We start from the raw sequence: 19,927 nt of genomic DNA on the forward strand, positions 1-19,927 counted from the left end.
ATATATATATATATATATATATATATATATATATATATATATATATATATATATATATATATATATAATATTTAGACAGTCCTGAGAGTGAACACTGGTTACAGTGGTCTGTGGTTACAGTAGACTAGTGTGACAGCCCTGAGAGTGAACACTGGTTACAGTGGTCTGTGGTTGCAGGATTCTCGAGTGAGCTGGGAGCGAAAGTGTTAGAGATGCCGTACAAGGGGAAGGCGGCGTCCATGTTGGTGTTGCTGCCTGACAACACCCCCGGCGGCGCCCCTGGCAACTCCGCCACGCCCCTGGACGCCATGCTGCGGCGCCTCTCCCACGACACCCTCCACCACGCCCTCACCAACCTGGAAGAGCTGGAAGTGAAACTTCACTTCCCAAGGTTCAAACTGGAGCAGACAATCACTGAGGAACTTAAGGCGGTGAGTAGTCCGGATGTTTTACTTGCATCTCTATATAAATGTTGTCAGTGTAAAGGTAAACATTTATGGAATGTGAGTGTGAGTGTGACACAGACAAGGAGATGACACATTGCTTCTAGCAACGCAGATTCCTGAGGCGATAGTACTTTAAGTAACGTTTTGGTCGAGAGAACTAATGAGCACCATTACACCAGGCTGTCTACTATTAATTTAAGGAGTAAATAATAAATATAAGTAAAACCAGACAATAATTTTTCTAGGCCTAATATTGCATATATATATATATATATATATATATGTGTGTGTGTGTGTACTGTATTAGGCCTAGGATTGCTGGTGGAGGTTAGTATTGGTAAGGTCTTATACTAAGACATGAGCTGTCTTACCAATAAGGGTTGAGGGGCCACAGGGCTATCAACACTACAGACCAGGCTTCGCGGGGCGGGTCTTGTCGACACTTAAAATACTTAACAAATTGTAAAGCTGTTTATCCAGACAATTCCTTCAAAAGGTCAGATGTAAGACAAACAAGGAGCAACGGGTTCAAGCTCAATAAGTCACATTGTGGAACACAAAACTGGAGATGCTTTTTGACCCTCAGGTAATAAATCCACGGAACCGCTTACCCGCCGAAGTCGTAAATTTCAAAACTCTTTGGAACTTTAAAATCTATCTTGAAAAATCACCAGGACCATTGTGGGTTCCTTTGACAAGTCACCGGCTTCCTGTCCTCGTCGAGGCCACTAGAGTGTTAGTGCTCCTCAAGTAAATTCAGGTAAAGTTATGTTGCGGGTAAAAAAGTTTTAGGTGTGTCCAACTTCAATAATACAAAATTAACTTTCTGGTGGTCTATCACTACATATTGATACTTTCTGGTGGTCCAGCACTACTTATTGGTACTTCCTGGAGGTCTATAGTAGTAGGATTGACAGCTTAGGAATAATTTTTTTTTTTGTTTGAAGATCATATCTGCGGACCATGGTATTGAGCGAACTCCCAAAAAATTCTCGTTGCCGACCACCAGATTGAATAAACTCCCAAAAGTCAGTGCTGCTGACCACTGTATTTAGCGAACTCCAAAGAAGTCATCGCTCTGTCACATAGTTTCAGGCTGATTTTTTTCAGAGTTTAATTTGAGACCAATTTTTTTCAAAGTCCATTTAAAGACCGAAATTTGTCAGCGACTAGTTTATGGCCGATTTCTTTCAGTTTTAATCCTCGCTGCAGTCTTAAAAGAGTTCTTACGGATATAATTAAACTCTACAGACTTGAGCAGATATTTCTTAAAAGTTATCAGAAGTTAGTTCTTGGACCCGATTCTATATATTTATAAGTGTAGTTTTGCTATTAACCAATCAATTTCCCTGAAATTTAAAACATAGTTATTTTAGACAGAAAATAATAAAATATATCATAATTCAACCCATCCTCTTGTTTAGACAGTAGTTATTGTAGCTATGTACACCATAGTATAAATATTGACGTGCTAAGCAATTATATAGTAGAATTTGGTACTATTCATTATATAGTTATAATAAAATTAAGCAATTTTTTAAAATATTCCTATGCCCAGTATAGCACACATATGTACTATATTAGGCCTCAGTTAGCGTGTATTAGTCCTAGGAATGTTTGATAAGGTGAGTTTAGGTTGTCTTAGCAACATAAATACAAAACCTTTTCCGGTTCGTCCAAATTCAATAGAACAGATTTCTACTTTAGGTTTGCGTTGTAAGTCGATATATGTACTATGGTGCTCATCGTTACTATAAGTACTACTAAAACAGGAAGAGGGGCTGCATAATTAGACTGGAAAGATGTTTTGGCCAAGCTGATGGAACGAAGCTTTAATGTTAAAACATTAACATATTCTCTGTCACGAGTGTACAGGATTAAAAGACTCTGAGTCATCCTGACCCAAAACCTAACTTGTAATACATGTTACCTCAATATAGATGATATGAATAAAAGCCTAATAAATATTAAGAATACCTATAGAGACACTGACATATTTTACATGATCATACTATATTTACAATGACATACTTTACATGATCATAGTATACTTGTCGGAAAACCGATACCATTTACTAACTTTTAATACATTATGCAGATAATATTGCTGCCTTTTTTTGTAATAAACAAATTAACTCATAGAAGATGTAGCACAGATTATTTTCATCAGTAGAAAACGGGGAATATAATTGCCACATGCCGCTATTAATTTTACCACCAAATAATGGGAAACATTCTTAATACATCAGTCTTTGTACAGTAAACATCATAAAAATATTTCCATTTAATCAACTTAATTATCAGTACCAAAATAGAGAAAATGTGGGCCCTCTAAGCCTCGTGAAGACATCTAGACAAAACAGAGAAGGCATTAGTGGGAGAAGGCCACAGTGAATCACCATTTAAATCTAACAAGTCTCACCAGGGCAAATCGAGCTCCAATAAATTTTCCCTTGGAAAACTGTGTTATGGGTTGTAAAGTGCTCCCATTATCAACACGATCTTTGTCTACAGATCAGGGAGGTGTCCTTACCTGAAACCCATTTATTATCTTTACATTCCTGGCCAGTTATGTAAGGTAGATATAGGGTGACTCGGTTAGAACACTAGTCGAGACAAAATAGGGTGAGCAATATTCTCAGATCTTTATTTAAAAAATTATAATAGTTCCCTGATATAACTGTCATGTTAGGTTACTGCTATTATTTGTGAGTGCCTTATGACAGGTGTAATTGAAGAAGAAGAAGCACAGTTAACAACTACTTGGCACAACCAGTACATGTGTTGATGCCAGCCTCAACCACGAGGAGTGTTCATCCATATCCATATCTGCTTGTCTAGGTATCATCCATAAAGATAAGGCCTCCCACATTTAGTTACTAAAATATATAGTCGAATACTGTATTAAATGCACACTTTACATGACTATACTATACTTACACTGACATACTCTACATGACCATACTATAGTTACACTGACACACTTTACATGACCATATTATACTTACACAGACATTTTACATGATCATACTATAGCTACACTGACACTTTTCATGAGCATACTATACTTACACTGACACACTTTACATGACCATACTATAGTTACACTGACAATTTACATGACCATACTATACTTACACTGACACACTTTACATGATCATACTATAGTTACACTGACACACTTTATATGATCATACTATAGTTAAACTGACACTTTACATGATCATACTATACTTACACTGACACTTTACATGTTCATACTATACTTACACTGACACTTTACATGACCATACTGTACTTACACTGACACACTTTACAGGACCATACTAAACTTACACTTACACTGTAAAGTGTAAGAATTTGGGTGTTCTCATGTCGGAAGACCTTACCTTTACAATAAATCACAATAAAGTAGCTGTCACAACTGCAAGAAAAATGACAGGTTGGGTAACAAGAACCTTTCACACTAGAGGTGCTATACCGATGATGATACTTTACAAGACGCTAGTGCTCTCTAGAGTGAAGTACTGTTGCACAATGACAGCCCCTTTCAAACCTGGAGACATTGCTGACCTGGAGAGCGTGCAGAGATTATTTACTGCTATAATCCACTCAGTAAAACATCTAAACAATTGGGACCGACTAGAGCCTAAATCTGTATTCTATTGAGCGCAGGCGGGAGAGATACATAATAATTTACACGTGGAAAATAGTAGAGGGGCTGGTCCCAAACCTGCACACAAAAATAACACCACATACGACCAGGAGGCATGGCAGGATGTGCAGAATACTCCCGTTGAAGAGCAGAGGTGCAATATATACTCTGAGGCAGAACTCAATCAACATCTGAGGTCCGAGACTTCAACACGCTTCCACTGCACATAAGGGGCATAACTGACCCACCTCTCACAGTGTTCAAGAGAGAACTTGATAAACACCTCCAAAGAATACCTGGTCAACCAGACTGTGACTCATACGTCAGGCTGCGAGCAGCCGCGTCCAACTGACACTTTACATGACCATATTATACTTACACAGACATTTTACATGAGCATACTATACTTACATTGACATTCCATCTGTTAACTACCCGGACACTGGAAAAATTTCTTTCTAACGTCCCTGTGGCTCATTTGGGTACTCAGTCTCCATCTGTGTCCCCTTATTCGCGTACCACCCATGTTAAACAGTTTATCCTTATCTACCCTGTCAATTCCCCTGAGGATTTTGTAGGTTGTGATCATGTCTCCTTTTACTCCTCTGTCTTCCAGTGTCGTGAGGTGCATTTCCCGCAGCCTTTCCTCGTAACTCATGCCTCTTAGTTTTGGGACTAGTCTAGTGGCATACCTCTGAACTTTTTCCAGCTTCGTCTTGTGCTTGACAAGGTACGGGCTCCATGCTGGGGCCGCATACTCCAGGATTGGTCTTACATATGTGGTACACAAGATTCTGAATGATTCCTTACACAGGTTCCTGAACGCTGTTCTGATGTTAGCCAGCCTCGCATATGCCGCAGACGTAATTCTTTTTATGTGGGTTTCAGGAGACAGGTTTGGTGTGATATCAACTCCTAGATCTTTCTCTCTGTCCGTTTCACGAAGCACTTTATCTCCTATTCTGTATCATGTGTCTGGCCTCCTGTTTCCACCGCCTAGTTGCATTACTTTGCATTTACTCGGGTTGAACTTTAGCAGCCATTTGTTGGAGAATTCATTCAGTCTGTGTTGGTCATCTTGTAGTCTCCTACTATCATCCTCTGTTTCAATTCTCCTCATAATTTTTGCATCGTCAGCAAACATTGAGAGAAACGATTCTATACCCTCTGGGAGATCATTTACATATATCAGAAACAGTACAGGTCCATGGACTGACTCCTGCGGGACTCCACTTGTGACGTCTCGCCAATCTTAGACTTCGCCCCTCACAATGACTCGTTGTCTTCTGTTGCTTAGGTACTCCCTTATCCAATGGAGTACCTTCCCTTTCACTCCAGCCTGCATCTCCAGCTTTTTCACCAGTCTCTTGTGTGGCACTGTGTCAAAGGAATTCTGACAATCCAAAAATATGCAGTCTGCCCACCCCTTTCTTTCTTGCCTTATTTTTGTTGCCAGGTCGTAGAATTCCATTAACCCTGTGAGGTAGGACTTGCGATCCCTGAACCCATGTTGATGCTGTGTTACAAAGTTCTTTCGCTCCGGATGTTCCACTAGCTTTCTTCACGCATTCTTCTCCTTCAGCATCCATGATATGCAGGTTAGGGACACTGGCCTGCAGTTCAGTGCCTCCTGTCTATCCCCTTTCTTGTATATCGGGACTACATTAGCTGCTTTCCAAATTTATGGCAGTTCCCCCTGTTGCCAGAGATTTGCTATACACTATGGAGAGTGGCAGGCACAATGCTTCTGCTCCTTGCTTTAGTATCCAAGGAGAGATTCCATCTGGGCCTATAGCCTTTGTTACATCCATCTCTAGTAAAAACTTCCTTACTTATCCACTGGTAATCTCAAACTTTTTTAGTGGTTCCTGGTTAACTATTCCCTCTCTTATCTCTGGAATTTCTCCTTACTCTAAGGTGAAGACCTCCTGGAATTTCTTATGTGTACATTCTTATGTGCACAATTTCTTATGTGTACATATGTGTAAATTTTGTGTGTGTGTGTGTGTGTGTGTGTGTGTGTGTGTGTGTGTGTGTGTGTGTGTGTGTGTGTGTGTGTGTGTGTGTGTGTGTACTAACTTATTTGCATTCTTTGAGTACAAATAGGTGAGGGGTATACAAATTTGAGTTTTTGGCTCTTTGGTCCCGCCTCTCAACTGTATATCAACTGGTGTACCGATTCCTGAGCCTACTGGGCTCTATCATATCTGCATTTGAAACTGTGTATGGAGTCAGCCTCCACCACATCACTTCCTAGTGCATTCCATTTACTAACTTCCCTGACACTGAAAAAGTTCTTCCTAATGTCTCTGTGGCTCATTTGGGTACTCGCTTCAACTGTGTCTCCTTGAGCGTGTACCACCCATGTTAAATAATGCATCATTGTCAACCCTTTTTCTTCCCCTGAAAATTTTGTATGTTGGTGATCATGTCTCTCCAAACTGTCCTGTCTTCCAGCGACGTGAGGTGCAGTTTGTGATCTATCTGGTACAGCAAAGCTTGTGTATCTAACCGCACTGGAAACGTATCTAGGGGTACCGTAGAAGCATGCATGTATTTGATACACTAGAATGCTCCTATAGTAGACACAATTGAAATAAAAATGGATAATCAAAACAAATGTACATTAATGTAATTATATCTATCTATCTATCTATCTATATCTATATATTGTCGGGGTTCACCTCATTAAGAGAGGGGCGAGTAACAGTATACTCAAGGTCACTCACCGTAGCCCTGCGGGTCTTCACTCTATCCTCGTGGCGCCACTGTACACCAGGAAAGTATCCCAGTCAATCCCAACCGGCCTCTGATCGAGAAAGAGTGGGAACACAACTTGTTCTCTTAACTATTGTGTGCCCGACCCAGCATGGGCTCTACTACTAACCACAAGGTCGCCAACTGGTGTTTCCGGTGTCCAGTAACACGTCAGTGGTTTTGTTGAATGGTGGTAACAGTGGCAAGAGCACACTCAATATGTCTGATATCAGGCAGGTATTTACTTCTATCACTATTTGCTTTCAGGTATTATATAGCCACAAGAAATATGGAGGGGATGATATAAACACCAATGTACTTTGTATTTTACTTAAAACTCATTCAAAGACATCACAAGATTATATCAATAAGCAAACAGCTGTTTCAGACGGAAGTCGCTCGTTCCTACATATAATCATGAACTCGCCAAGCTGGCAATGCTCCCCCTCACATCAATGTCAAAATCAGCTGGGCGACTCCCACCGCGCGAATGTTCGTGTATTTGTTTGCCGGTGGCGTGATGCGCCTGTTTCTTTAAATTCTCAAAGATCACTAGAAGTTCGAACACACAATATTTGTGACAATAGCACGTAAATACTTCGCTGCACTGATCTTGAGCTCAATCAAACATTTCTATATTAATGGACACAATAATTCGCTATCATGGTATTACACACTGCCCTTCATTTAATGATAACGTATGCAAGTATATATCACTGGAGTTCTCAGTAATTCCTTTCGCGGGCGATAACACAATTAATCACTGCACACATGAATGATTATTCAATACACAAGCATAGACTTATATATATATATGGATGAATCATAGACATCAATAATGGTAATAACATAGTTACTGGGCACATAGCCTAACTCCAAATACTGGCATATTTATATATATATACTCTCTCAATAACTGATCATATTAAAGTCTCATGAAAGACATTATCAACACAGTAAATTCATCAATTACTCCGGGTGCCTGCACACACCAATAATAGTAATAAATTTCGTGAGTACTCTATATAGTCCCACTCTGCACACTGGTGCCTTACTGTGACATAGGTGAGCCTTGCTCACGACATACGAAATACTCTGGCTAAATAATATAGCTGACTAAAGGGGAATAGGGAGGGAAACTAGAATCACCTACTTCCACCTATCCTCCGGTGAGAGTTGAGTTGTAGCTCCTGGTCCAGGCTCCTGCCTCGTGTAGGGAACGCCCTCACACACACCCTGTCGTGTCCTCCAGGAACTCAATCAACGTCCCACCATAAGCGCGTCGTCTCCGTGCCTTTTCACTGTAGGTCCGTGCTCCTCCTCGACTTCTTGTAGGGTTGGAGTCGGTCTCCCGGCCGTCAACTTCTCCTCCAAGCTACGGCTGCCTGCCTACGTCTTGTCTGCAGTCGTTCGGATTCCCGATTAGTGTCTTCTTCACTGCTTCCCAGTGGATTGGCCCAGCCGCTACGTCGTCACTGTGAAGCTATCAGACGTCCCAGACGATACTGCCTAGACTCCACCTGCACAGCACCCGATCCTGGAGCACTTGATGCTCAATATTCCGTCAATTCCCTCTTCGGTCCACACATGGAATGAAGGAAGACCTCTGGCGTACTTGCAGACTACGGGTGATGCGTAAGATCCACGGGAGTGGCGTATTACTGTCAGATTGACAGGATCAACCTTCACACATCCGCCCACCTTGACGTGTCGTGTCAGACTGATTCCCTCACGGAAGATTGGCCCAGCCACTACGTCATCACTGTGAAGCTATCAGCCGTCGCATACGTCGCTGCCTACACTTCACCTGCACAACACCTGTTCCTGGAGCACTTGTTGCTCAATATTCTGTCAATTCCTTCTCTGGTCCAACACATGAACAAAGGAAGACCCCACAGGTGCTGGCAGACCACGGGTGATGTGTAAATCCTCTGGAGACGCGATAAACTGTCCAACTGACAGGACCCCCCCAGCGCACGTCCGACCTCCTTGACGTGCTGTCTTAGACTGATGGCGCCAGAGTCGCGCACTGACCGGACCCCCCTTCCTTCGTGACGTCATTTTCGCCATGGGAGGTTTTCATTGGCTCCCTGTGCCACATCGCTGTCGGTGACCAATCTGGTGTCACTGACGTCACACAGTTTTGGCGGCAAAACAGAGTAGCCAGCGCCATATTGGCTTCCTAAAGGGCCTAAACCACAGGCCAAAATACTCTTCATTTACAAATTTCTCGGCAATTCGAGAACACTATATTCTCCCACATAAATCAAACTGATGCCTGCGACGTAGAGAACGCAAGGGTAAAGTGGACATGACTCTTACAGCAGGCGTGGGAGAAATATAAGGGGGGGAACACCGTCACAATATTTATATATATATATATATATATATATATATATATATATATATATATATATATATATATATATATATATATATATATATATAATATATGTATATATATATATATATATATATATATATATATATATATATATAATATATGTATATATATATATATATATATATATATATATATATATATTATTTATATATATATATATATATATATATATATATATATATATATATATATATATATTTATATATATATTTATATATGTATATATTAGTATATTTTGGTAGCAGTCTTTCCTGTAGACATATATTATTAAATATGACCGAAAAAGTAAGATTAATAATTCTAACGAATTTTCTCAATCTTTCGTACATTTCTTTTCACTGTTGGAGGTAAATCAAAAATCAATTCTCCAAAATTCATTTTTATTTCTAGTCTGACGCGACACGAGCGCGTTTCGTAAAACTTATTACATTTTCAAAGACTTTAGTTCACAAATACACAACTGAATAGAACTTACGCATCTCCGATTTTATATCTACATTTGAGTGAGGTGGAAGGGGTGATGTGGCATTAACACAAGACAGAACAAGAGGTGGCATTAATAGGGTATTAATTTCATCAACACAAGACAGAACAAGAGGTGGTATTAATAGGGTATTAATTTCATCAACACAAGACAGAACACGAAACAATAAGTATTGAATAGAAGTGTTTGTAGAAAGCCTATTGGTCCATATTTCTTGATGCTTTTATATTGGAGCGGAGTCTTGAGGTGGGTAGAATATAGTTGTGCATTAATTGGCTGTTGATTGCTGGTGTTGACTTCTTGATGTGTAGTGCCTCGCAAACGTCAAGCCGCCTGCTATCGCTGTATCTATCGATGATTTCTGTGTTGTTTACTAGGATTTCTCTGGCGATGGTTTGGTTGTGGGAAGAGATTATATGTTCTTTAATGGAGCCCTGTTGCTTATGCATCGTTAAACGCCTAGAAAGAGATGTTGTTGTCTTGCCTATATACTGGGTTTTTTGGAGCTTACAGTCCCCAAGAGGGCATTTGAAGGCATAGACGACTTTAGTCTCTTTTAAAGCGTTCTGTTTTGTGTCTGGAGAGTTTCTCATGAGTAGGCTGGCCGTTTTTCTGGTTTTATAGTAAATCGTCAGTTGTATCCTCTGATTTTTGTCTGTAGGGATAACGTTTCTATTAACAATATCTTTCAGGACCCTTTCCTCCGTTTTATGAGCTGTGGAAAAGAAGTTCCTGTAAAATAGTCTAATAGGGGGTATAGGTGTTGTGTTAGTTGTCTCTTCAGAGGTTGCATGGCGTTTCACTTTCCTTCTTATGATGTCTTCGACGAAACCATTGGAGAAGCCGTTGTTGACTAGGACCTGCCTTACCCTACAAAGTTCTTCGTCGACTTGCTTCCATTCTGAGCTGTGGCTGAGAGCACGGTCGACATATGCGTTAACAACACTCCTCTTGTACCTGTCTGGGCAGTCGGTGTTGGCATTTAGGCACATTCCTATGTTCGTTTCCTTAGTGTAGACTGCAGTGTGGAAACCTCCGCTCTTTTCCATGACTGTTACATCTAGAAAGGGCAGCTTCCCATCCTTTTCCATCTCGTAAGTGAAACGCAACACGGAACTCTGCTCAAATGCCTCCTTCAGCTCCTGCAGATGTCTGACATCAAGCACCTGTGTAAAAATGTCGTCAACATACCTGCAGTATATGGCCGGTTTCAAGTTCATGTCGACTAAGACTTTTTGCTCGATGGTACCCATGTAGAAGTTTGCAAACAGGACACCTAGGGGAGAACCCATGGCGACCCCATCTACTTGCTTATACATGTGCCCATCCGGGCTCAAGAAGGGTGCCTCTTTAGTACAAGCTTGGAGTAGTTTCCTCAGAATATTTTCTGGTATGTCAAGAGGAGTACAGGCTGGATCACGATACACTCTGTCGGCTATCATCCCGATTGTCTCGTCCACAGGTACGTTGGTAAACAGCGATTCTACGTCCAACGAGGCTCTTATCCCTGTGGCCCGTGTGCCCCGCAGTAAGTCAACAAATTCCTTTGGAGACTTCAGGCTGAAGGCGCAAGGAACATAAGGAGTCACCAGGCCGTTGAGTCGCTTCGCCAGTCTGTACGTGGGTGTGGGTATCAGGTAGTAGGCTTCATAGTAGGCTGAGAAGTGCGCTTCTCAGCCTACTATGCAAGGCCCGATTTGCCTAATAAGCCAAGTTTTCATGAATTAATTGTTTTTCGACAACCTAACCTACCTAACCTAACCTAACCCAACTTTTTCGGTTTCCTAACCTAACCTAACCAATAAAGATAAGTTAGGTTAGGTTAGGTAGGGTTGGTTAGGTTCGGTCATATATCTACGTTAATTTTAACTCAAATAAAAAAAAATTGACCTCATACATAATGCAATGGGTAGCTTTATCATTTCATAAGAAAAAAAATAGAGAAAATATATTGATTCAGGAAAACTTGGCTTATTAGGCAAATCGGGCCTTGCATAGTAGGCTGAGAAGTGAGTTCTGGCTACTAGGTACGACATATATATATATATATATATATATATATATATATATATATATATATATATATATATATATATATATATATATATATATATATGTATACAAATAGACACCCTCCCAGTAGTTGAATCGAACCCAGAGAGTACAGGTGTTCGCGCAGCTGCTATAACTGGTACGTCTCAACCGACTACACCAACTCAGACCCCTTATATCAAGAAAACTGAGTTTGTTTGAGGGGTCTGAATTGGTGTAGTGGACACAACACTACCATGACTGGTGATATACTGTGGTGGTATACTGTTGGTGTAGTGGACATAAAACTACCATGACTGGTGACTTTGGTGGTATACTATTGGTGTAATGGACGCGAAACTACCATGACTGGTGACTGTGGTGGTATACTGTTGGTGTAGTGGACACAACACTACCATGACTGGTGACTGTGGTGGTATACTGTTGGTGTAGTGGACACAACACAACCATGACTGGTGACTGTGGTGGTATACTGTTGGTGTAGTGGACACAACACTACCATGATTGGTGACACACTGTGTTAAAAATGTTTTGTATTAGTCTTACAGAAAAAATGTTGTCAGCTCCATACTGTTGGTTTGAGCCACTTCTTAGAGTTCACCAATCCTCTCGTGTTCTTCAAAGACGTGTTCTTTGTACCTAATAATCTTCTGTTCTTCCTTACAGACATGTAAGGAAGAACTTAGTACTTAGTGTTCAAGAACTTTCTTTTCTTCCTCACAGACAAGTTCTTAGTGTTCAACAGCATTTTCATCTTCATCACAGACGTGTTCTTAAGTGTTCAAGAACCTACTTATCTTTCTCACAGACGTGTTCTTAAGTGTTCAAGAACCTACTTATCTTTCTCAGACATGTGCTTAGTGTTCACTCACCATTCTCACAGACGTGTTCTTAGTGTTCACCCACCTTTCTCACAGACGTGTTCTTAGTATTCAAGAACCTACTTATCTTTCTCACAGACGTGTTCTTAGTATTCAAGAACCTACATATCTTTCTCACAGACGTGTTCTTAGTATTCAAGAACCTACTTATCTTTCTCACAGACGTGTTCTTAGTGCTCACCCACCTTTCTCACAGACGTGTTCTTAGTATTCACCCACCTTTCTCACAGACGTGTTCTTAGTGTTCCCCCACCCTTCTGACATGTTCTTAGTGTTCACCACGCTTCCTATCTTCCTGACAGGCCCTAGAAGCTCTGGGGATCGAAGACCTGTTCTCGAGCCGCAGTGATCTCACCAACTATGTTCGGGGCACCAAACTGAGTGTGGTCGACGTCATCCACAAGGCCGTGGTGGAGGTGAACGAGGAGGGCTCCGAGGCTGCTGCTGCCACAGCCATCTTTATCGATCGGGCCTCTTTTGTGTTCAGATGTGACCGCCCCTTCGTCTTTTTTATCAGGGACAACCACACTAACACCATACTCTTCATGGGTGTCTACAGGAAGCCCTAACACCATACTCTTCATGGGCGTCTACAGGAAGCCCTAACACCATACTCTTCATGGGCGTCTACAGGAAGCCCTAACACCATACACTTCATGGGCGTCTACAGAAAGCCCTAACACCAAACTCTTCACGGGCGTCTACAGGAAGCCCTAACACCAAACTCTTCACGGGCGTCTACAGGAAGCCCTTGCACCATACTCTTTCTGGGGTGTCTACAGGAAGCCCTAACTCGATACTCTTCCTGGTTGTCTACAGGAAGCCCTAACTCCAGAGACCTTAACTTTGATGTCAAGGAATTATGAACAACTCGCAAACTTAAGTTTCAGACGAGTATATGTTGCTTGAAGAAGTGAAGGATGACGTCTCTTCACAGCAACCGTCATAGACAACACATATATACACACACACACATGTATATACCTGCCTCACACATATTACTCACATTCACACTCTCTTAGGTGTATACTTCCTCTTTCTCTCATAATACATATATGCACATGTATACATCCTCTCTCTACTACAACACTTACTTGTGTCAACACTTTCAAGTGTCAACACTCACTTATGTGAACACTAGTTAGTGTAAACACTAGCTGTGATAAACTCTTGTTAGTGTAAACACTAACTGTGATAAACGCTAGTTAGTGTAAACACTAACTGTGATAAACACTAGTTATTGTAAACAGTGGTTATTGTAAACACTAGCTGTGATAAACTCTAGTTAGTGTAAACACTAGCTGTGATAAACACTAGTTAGTGTAAACACAAGCTGTGATAAACACTAGTTAGTGTAAACACAAGCTGTGATAAACACAGTGTAAACACAAGCTGTGATAAACACTAGTGTAAACACTAGCTGTGATAAACACTAGTGTAAACACAAGCTGTGATAAACACTAGGAAGTGTAAACAATAGCTGTGATAAACACTAGGAAGTGTAAACACTAACTGTGATTAACACTAGTTAGTGTAAACAATAGCTCGAGTAAACACTAGTTAGTGTAAACAATAGCTGTGATAAACACTAGTTAGTGTAAACACTAACTGTGATAAACACTAGTGTAAACATTAACTGTGATAAACACTAGTTAGTGTAAACATTAGCTGTGATAAACACTAGGAAGTGTAAACAATAGCTGTGATAAACACTAGGAAGTGTAAACACTAACTGTGATAAACATTAGTTAGAGTAAACATTAGCTGTGATAAACACTAGTTAGTGTAAACACTAACTGTGATAAACACTAGTGTAAACATTAACTGTGATTAACACTAGTTAGTGTAAACACTAGCTGTGATAAACACTAGGAAGTGTAAACAATAGCTGTGATAAACACTAGTTAGTGTAAACACTAGCTGTGATAAACACTAGTTAGTGTAAACAATAGCTGTGATAAACACTAGTTAGTGTAAACACTAGCTGTGATAAACACTAGTTAGTGTAAACAATAGCTGTGATAAACACTAGTTAGTGTAAACAATAGCTCGAGTAAACACTCGTATGTGTAACAGTTAACCGCTGAAGAAGTTCATCTTAGTTAACGTTCACTTATTGTTGTCCTCGAGTTTCATGTTTAATAAAGTATTGTCACAAGTTATTGTTCGTATCTATTTCATCTATACTATAAGAGAGAATGTCTGTCTGTTCAAAGTTGGCGGTAACAAGGTTGAGGCTACCGTCACCCAAATTAAATTTGCAGAGGGAATGGTCTTGCGTAAGGGATAAACATAGGCTGGTCGGGGTCGCATAAGTCAAAAGAGAACAGCGTGCTAACGCCACCTCCTCCTTCTCTATAGATTTGGGCACTGGCGGACATCTACATATCTATATTTTAAAAACAAAATCTTTTCGTCCTCAAAAAAATCTTAAAGTAATATTTACCATTATTCACTGATCTTGGGGAAATTACGAGAATTTTGTGCTGTCAATAATTTGGCCTCACTGGCATAAAACACACGATCTTTACACAGCGTCAAAGGTTTCTCAAGCAACGGCACTGTGGCACAGTAAGCAGTAACTATTATTGTTTTGTATTTCACACCACTGAACTCCTCTCGCTCTCGAACTCCCACACATTAGACAGTTATATTGTTTATAAGAGACAGACAGGTGGACAGAGACAGTGACACACACAGCTAGAGTTAGATAAAGAGACAGAGACAGACACAAAGAAAGACAGAGACAGACAGACAGATAGATAGATAGATAGATAGATAGATAGATAGATAGATAGATAGATAGATAGACAGATAGATAGATAGATAGATCTATGAATAGATGAATATATAGAAAAACAGATAGAAAGCTAGAGGGATATATATAGATTGAAGGATAAATGGCTGCACAGATGCATGGACAGATAGCTGTATGAATTTATAGCTAGATATATGGATAGATGGACAAAGTGATGGACAGATTAACAGATAGATGGATAGGTAGATGAATAGATGGATGGACAGAAGGATGAATAGATTGATAGAGCTATTCACAGATAATGAGTAGATAAATGGATAAATAGATCGAAATCCCCGTGGCGCGGTGTTACAACCCTCGCCCCGCGCTTGTCGAGCGATCTACCCTGGGTTTGTATCATGGCCGGGGAGGATTGACTGGGCGCCAGTCCTTAACTGTAGCTTCTGTTCACCCAGCAGTGAATGGGTACCTGGTTGTTAAACGACTTGGTGGGTCGTACTCCAGGGAACATTGGATTAAGGACCTGCCCGAAACGCTATGGTTGCTGGTGGCTGTACAATAGTAAAAGAACTCTTCTATATATAAATAAATAAGGATGACATGATTGGTAGAAGGATGGATAGATGAATAAATAGATTTTTAAATGGATGGATAGATAGGTGGACAGACAGTTGGATAGATAGGTGGTAAATAGGCCGTTAGGTAGACGGACAGAAAGATCGATAGCTAGATGGATACACAGACGAGTGGATTGATAGATGAATAGATGTATAGATGATGGATGGATTGATAAATGTATAGATGGATGGATTGGTAGATGAATATATATAGTTAAGTAGAGGTAGATGGATAGATAGATATATGGACAAATGGGAGACAGACAGACCCGGACAACGCTGGGTACCAACCTTATCTATACTAGAAGATACATTGTCTGTCGTCAAGTATGAGGCCAGACGTTTGGGGTCAGGTTCACCCAAATTGGCAGAGACAATGGTCTGGGGTTTGGGATGAACATAGGCTTGTCGGGGTCGCCATAATTAAGAAGAGAACAGCGATCCTGGGTCACATTCAGACCCCCACGACGATTCTTGGTACTGGCTGCCAGCTAACTCTATAAATAGTTTGAAAATAATCAATTCAAATCAATTATTTTTACTTATTTTAGAAATATGCATCATTATTCACTGATTTTGGAAATATTTTTTGAATATTTCTAATGTTCATTTAGAAATAAGTAATTCATTTCAGTAAGTAATTATCAAAAGATGGCAACAAGCTGAGGAGACAATGTAGCATCATCAAATGCTGGATATTCAAAAGGGGCTAAATATTACTTAGGATGCCAATACAAGAACAAAAGTGCATAAGGCAAATGATATCAAATGTGTCTGATTCACCAAGGATGTTATATAGGGACAGGTGACCGCGAAGGACTGAATTAGTAGAATTAGAATTGGGACTGAGGAGTACAGGCTGGATCACGATACACTCTGTCGGCTATCATCCCGATTGTCTCGTCCACTGGTACGTTTGGACGTAGAATCGCTGTTCACTAACGTACCAGTGGACGAGACAATCGGGATGATAGCCGACAGAGTGTATCGTGATCCAGCCTGTACTCCTCTTGACATACCAGAAAATATCCAAAGGAAACTACTCCAAGCTTGTACTATAGAGGCACCCTTCTTGAGCCCGGATGGGCACATGTATAAGCAAGTAGATGGGGTCGCCATGAGTTCTCCCCTAGGTGTCCTGTTTGCAAACTTCTACATGGGTACCATCGAGCAAAACGTCTTAGTCGACATGAACTTGAAACCGGCCATATACTGCAGGTATGTTGACGACATTTTTACACAGGTACCTGATGTCAGACATCTGCAGGAGCTGAAGGAGGCATTTGAGCAGAGTTCCGTGCTGCGTTTCACTTACGAGATGGAAAAGGATGGGAAGCTGCCCTTTCTAGATGTAACAGTCATGGAAAAGAGCGGAGGTTTCCACACTGCAGTCTACACTATGGAAACGAACATAGGAATGTGCCTAAATGCCAAAAGCGACTGCCCAGATAGGTACAAGAGGAGTGTTGTTAACGCATATGTCGACCGTGCTCTCAGCCACAGCTCAGAATGGAAGCAAGTCGACGATGAACTCTGTAGGGTAAGGCAGGTCCTAGTCAACAACGGCTTCTCCAATGGTTTCGTCGAAGACATCATAAGAAGGAAAGTGAAACGCCATGCAACCTCTGAAGAGACAACCAACACAACACCTATACCCCCTATTAGACTATTTTACAGGAACTTCTTTTCCACAGCTCATAAAACGGAGGGAAGGGTCCTGAAAGATATTGTTAATAGAAACGTTATCCCTACAGACAAAAATCAGAGGATACAACTGACGATTTACTATAAAACCAGAAAAACGGCCAGCCTACTCATGAGAAAACTCTCCAGACACAAAACAGAACGCTTTAAAAGAGACTAACGTCGTTTATGCCTTCAAATGCCCTCTTGGGGACTGTAAGCTCCAAAAAACCCAGTATATAGGCAAGACAACAACATCTCTTTCTAGGCGTTTAACGATGCATAAGCAACAGGGCTCCATTAAGGAACATATAATCTCTTCCCACAACCAAACCATCGCCAGAGAAATCCTAGTAAACAACACAGAAATCATCGATAGATACAGCGATAGCAGGCGGCTTGACGTTTGCGAGGCATTACACATCAAGACGTCAACACCAGCAATCAACAGCCAATTAATGCACAACTATATTCTACCCACCTCAAGACTCCGCTCCAATATAGAAGCATCAAGAAATATGGACCAATAGGCTTTCTACAATCACTTCTATTCAATACCCATTGTTTCATGTTCTGGCTTGTGTTGATGAAATTAATACCTTAATAAATACCACCTCACCCCATCCACCTCACTCAAATATAGATATAAACAAAATCGGAGATGTTCTATTCTAGTCAGTAAGTTCTATTCAGTTGTATATATGTTAACTAAAGTCTTTGAAAATGTAATAAGTTTTACGAAACGCACTCAAGTGTCGCATCAGACTAGAAATAAAAATGAATTTTGGAGAATTGATTTTTGAATTACCTCCAACAGTGAAAAGAAATGTACGAAAGATTGAGATAATTCGTGTTAGAATTATTAATCTTACTTTTTCGGTCATATTTAATAATATATATATATATATATATATATATATATATATATATATATATATATATATATATATATATATATATATATATATATTATTAAATATGACCGAAAAAGTAAGATTAATAATTCTAACACGAATATTTAATAATATATATATATATATATATATATATATATATATATATATATATATATATATATATATATATATATATATATATATATATATATATATATATATACATGCGAACAAGCCTGAATGGTCCCCAGGACAATATGCAACTGAAAACTCACACCCCAGAAATGACTCGAACCCATACTCCCAGGAGCAACGCAACTGGTATGTACAAGACGCCTTAATCCGCTTGACCATCACGACCGGACAAAATGAGGTGATAGCCGAGGCTATTTGAACCACCCCACCGCCGGCACTCGGATAGTAATCTTGGGCATAGCATTTTACCAAATCACCTCATTCTTTGGGGCACACGTGAGGAACACAAATGCGAACAAGCCTGAATGGTCCCCAGGACAATATGCAACTGAAAACTCACACCCCAGAAATGACTCGAACCCATACTCCCAGGAGCAACGCAACTGGTATGTACAAGACGCCTTAATCCACTTGACCATCACGACCGGACAAAATGAGGTGATAGCCGAGGCTATTTGTGTTCCTCACGTGTGCCCCAAAGAATGAGGTGATTTGGTAAAATGCTATGCCCAAGATTACTATCCGAGTGCCGGCGGTGGGGTGGTTCATATAGCCTCGGCTATCACCTCATTTTGTCCGGTCGTGATGGTCAAGTGGATTAAGGCGTCTTGTACATACCAGTTGCGTTAGTTGTATCCTCTGATTTTTGTCTGTAGGGATAACGTTTCTATTAACAATATCTTTCAGGACCCTTTCCTCCGTTTTATGAGCTGTGGAAAAGAAGTTCCTGTAAAATAGTCTAATAGGGGGTATAGGTGTTGTGTTAGTTGTCTCTTCAGAGGTTGCATGGCTTTTCACTTTCCTTCTTATGATGTCTTCGACGAAACCATTGGAGAAGCCGTTATTGACTAGGACCTGCCTTACCCTACAGAGTTCTTCATCGACTTGCTTCCATTCTGAGCTGTGGCTGGGAGCACGGTCGACATATGCGTTAACAACACTCCTCTTGTACCTGTCTGGGCAGTCGCTGTTGGCATTTAGGCACATTCCTATGTTCGTTTCCTTAGTGTAGACTGCAGTGTGGAAACCTCCGCCCTTTTCCATGACTGTTACATCCATGTCATGTTTCCATACATGACTGTTTCCACACTGCAGTCTA

At 40.5% G+C, this 19,927-nt stretch overlaps 1 protein-coding gene across 1 annotated transcript in view; it reads left to right on the top strand.

Moving 5' to 3' along the window:
* LOC123757299 (leukocyte elastase inhibitor) overlaps positions 1–14,841 on the top strand; it is a 36,291-nt gene extending 21,450 nt beyond the window's left edge. Inside the window, exons 5-6 of the mRNA XM_069323621.1 lie at positions 178–431; positions 12,982–14,841. Of these exons, the coding sequence (XP_069179722.1) occupies positions 178–431; positions 12,982–13,248 (521 nt within the window). The 3' untranslated portion in view covers positions 13,249–14,841. The remainder of the gene's footprint in view (positions 1–177; positions 432–12,981) is intronic.
* The last annotated feature ends 5,086 nt before the right edge of the window (positions 14,842–19,927 follow it).

Source organism: Procambarus clarkii, chromosome 13, assembly GCF_040958095.1.
Source record: "Procambarus clarkii isolate CNS0578487 chromosome 13, FALCON_Pclarkii_2.0, whole genome shotgun sequence".
Taxonomy (NCBI): Eukaryota; Metazoa; Arthropoda; class Malacostraca; order Decapoda; family Cambaridae; genus Procambarus; species Procambarus clarkii.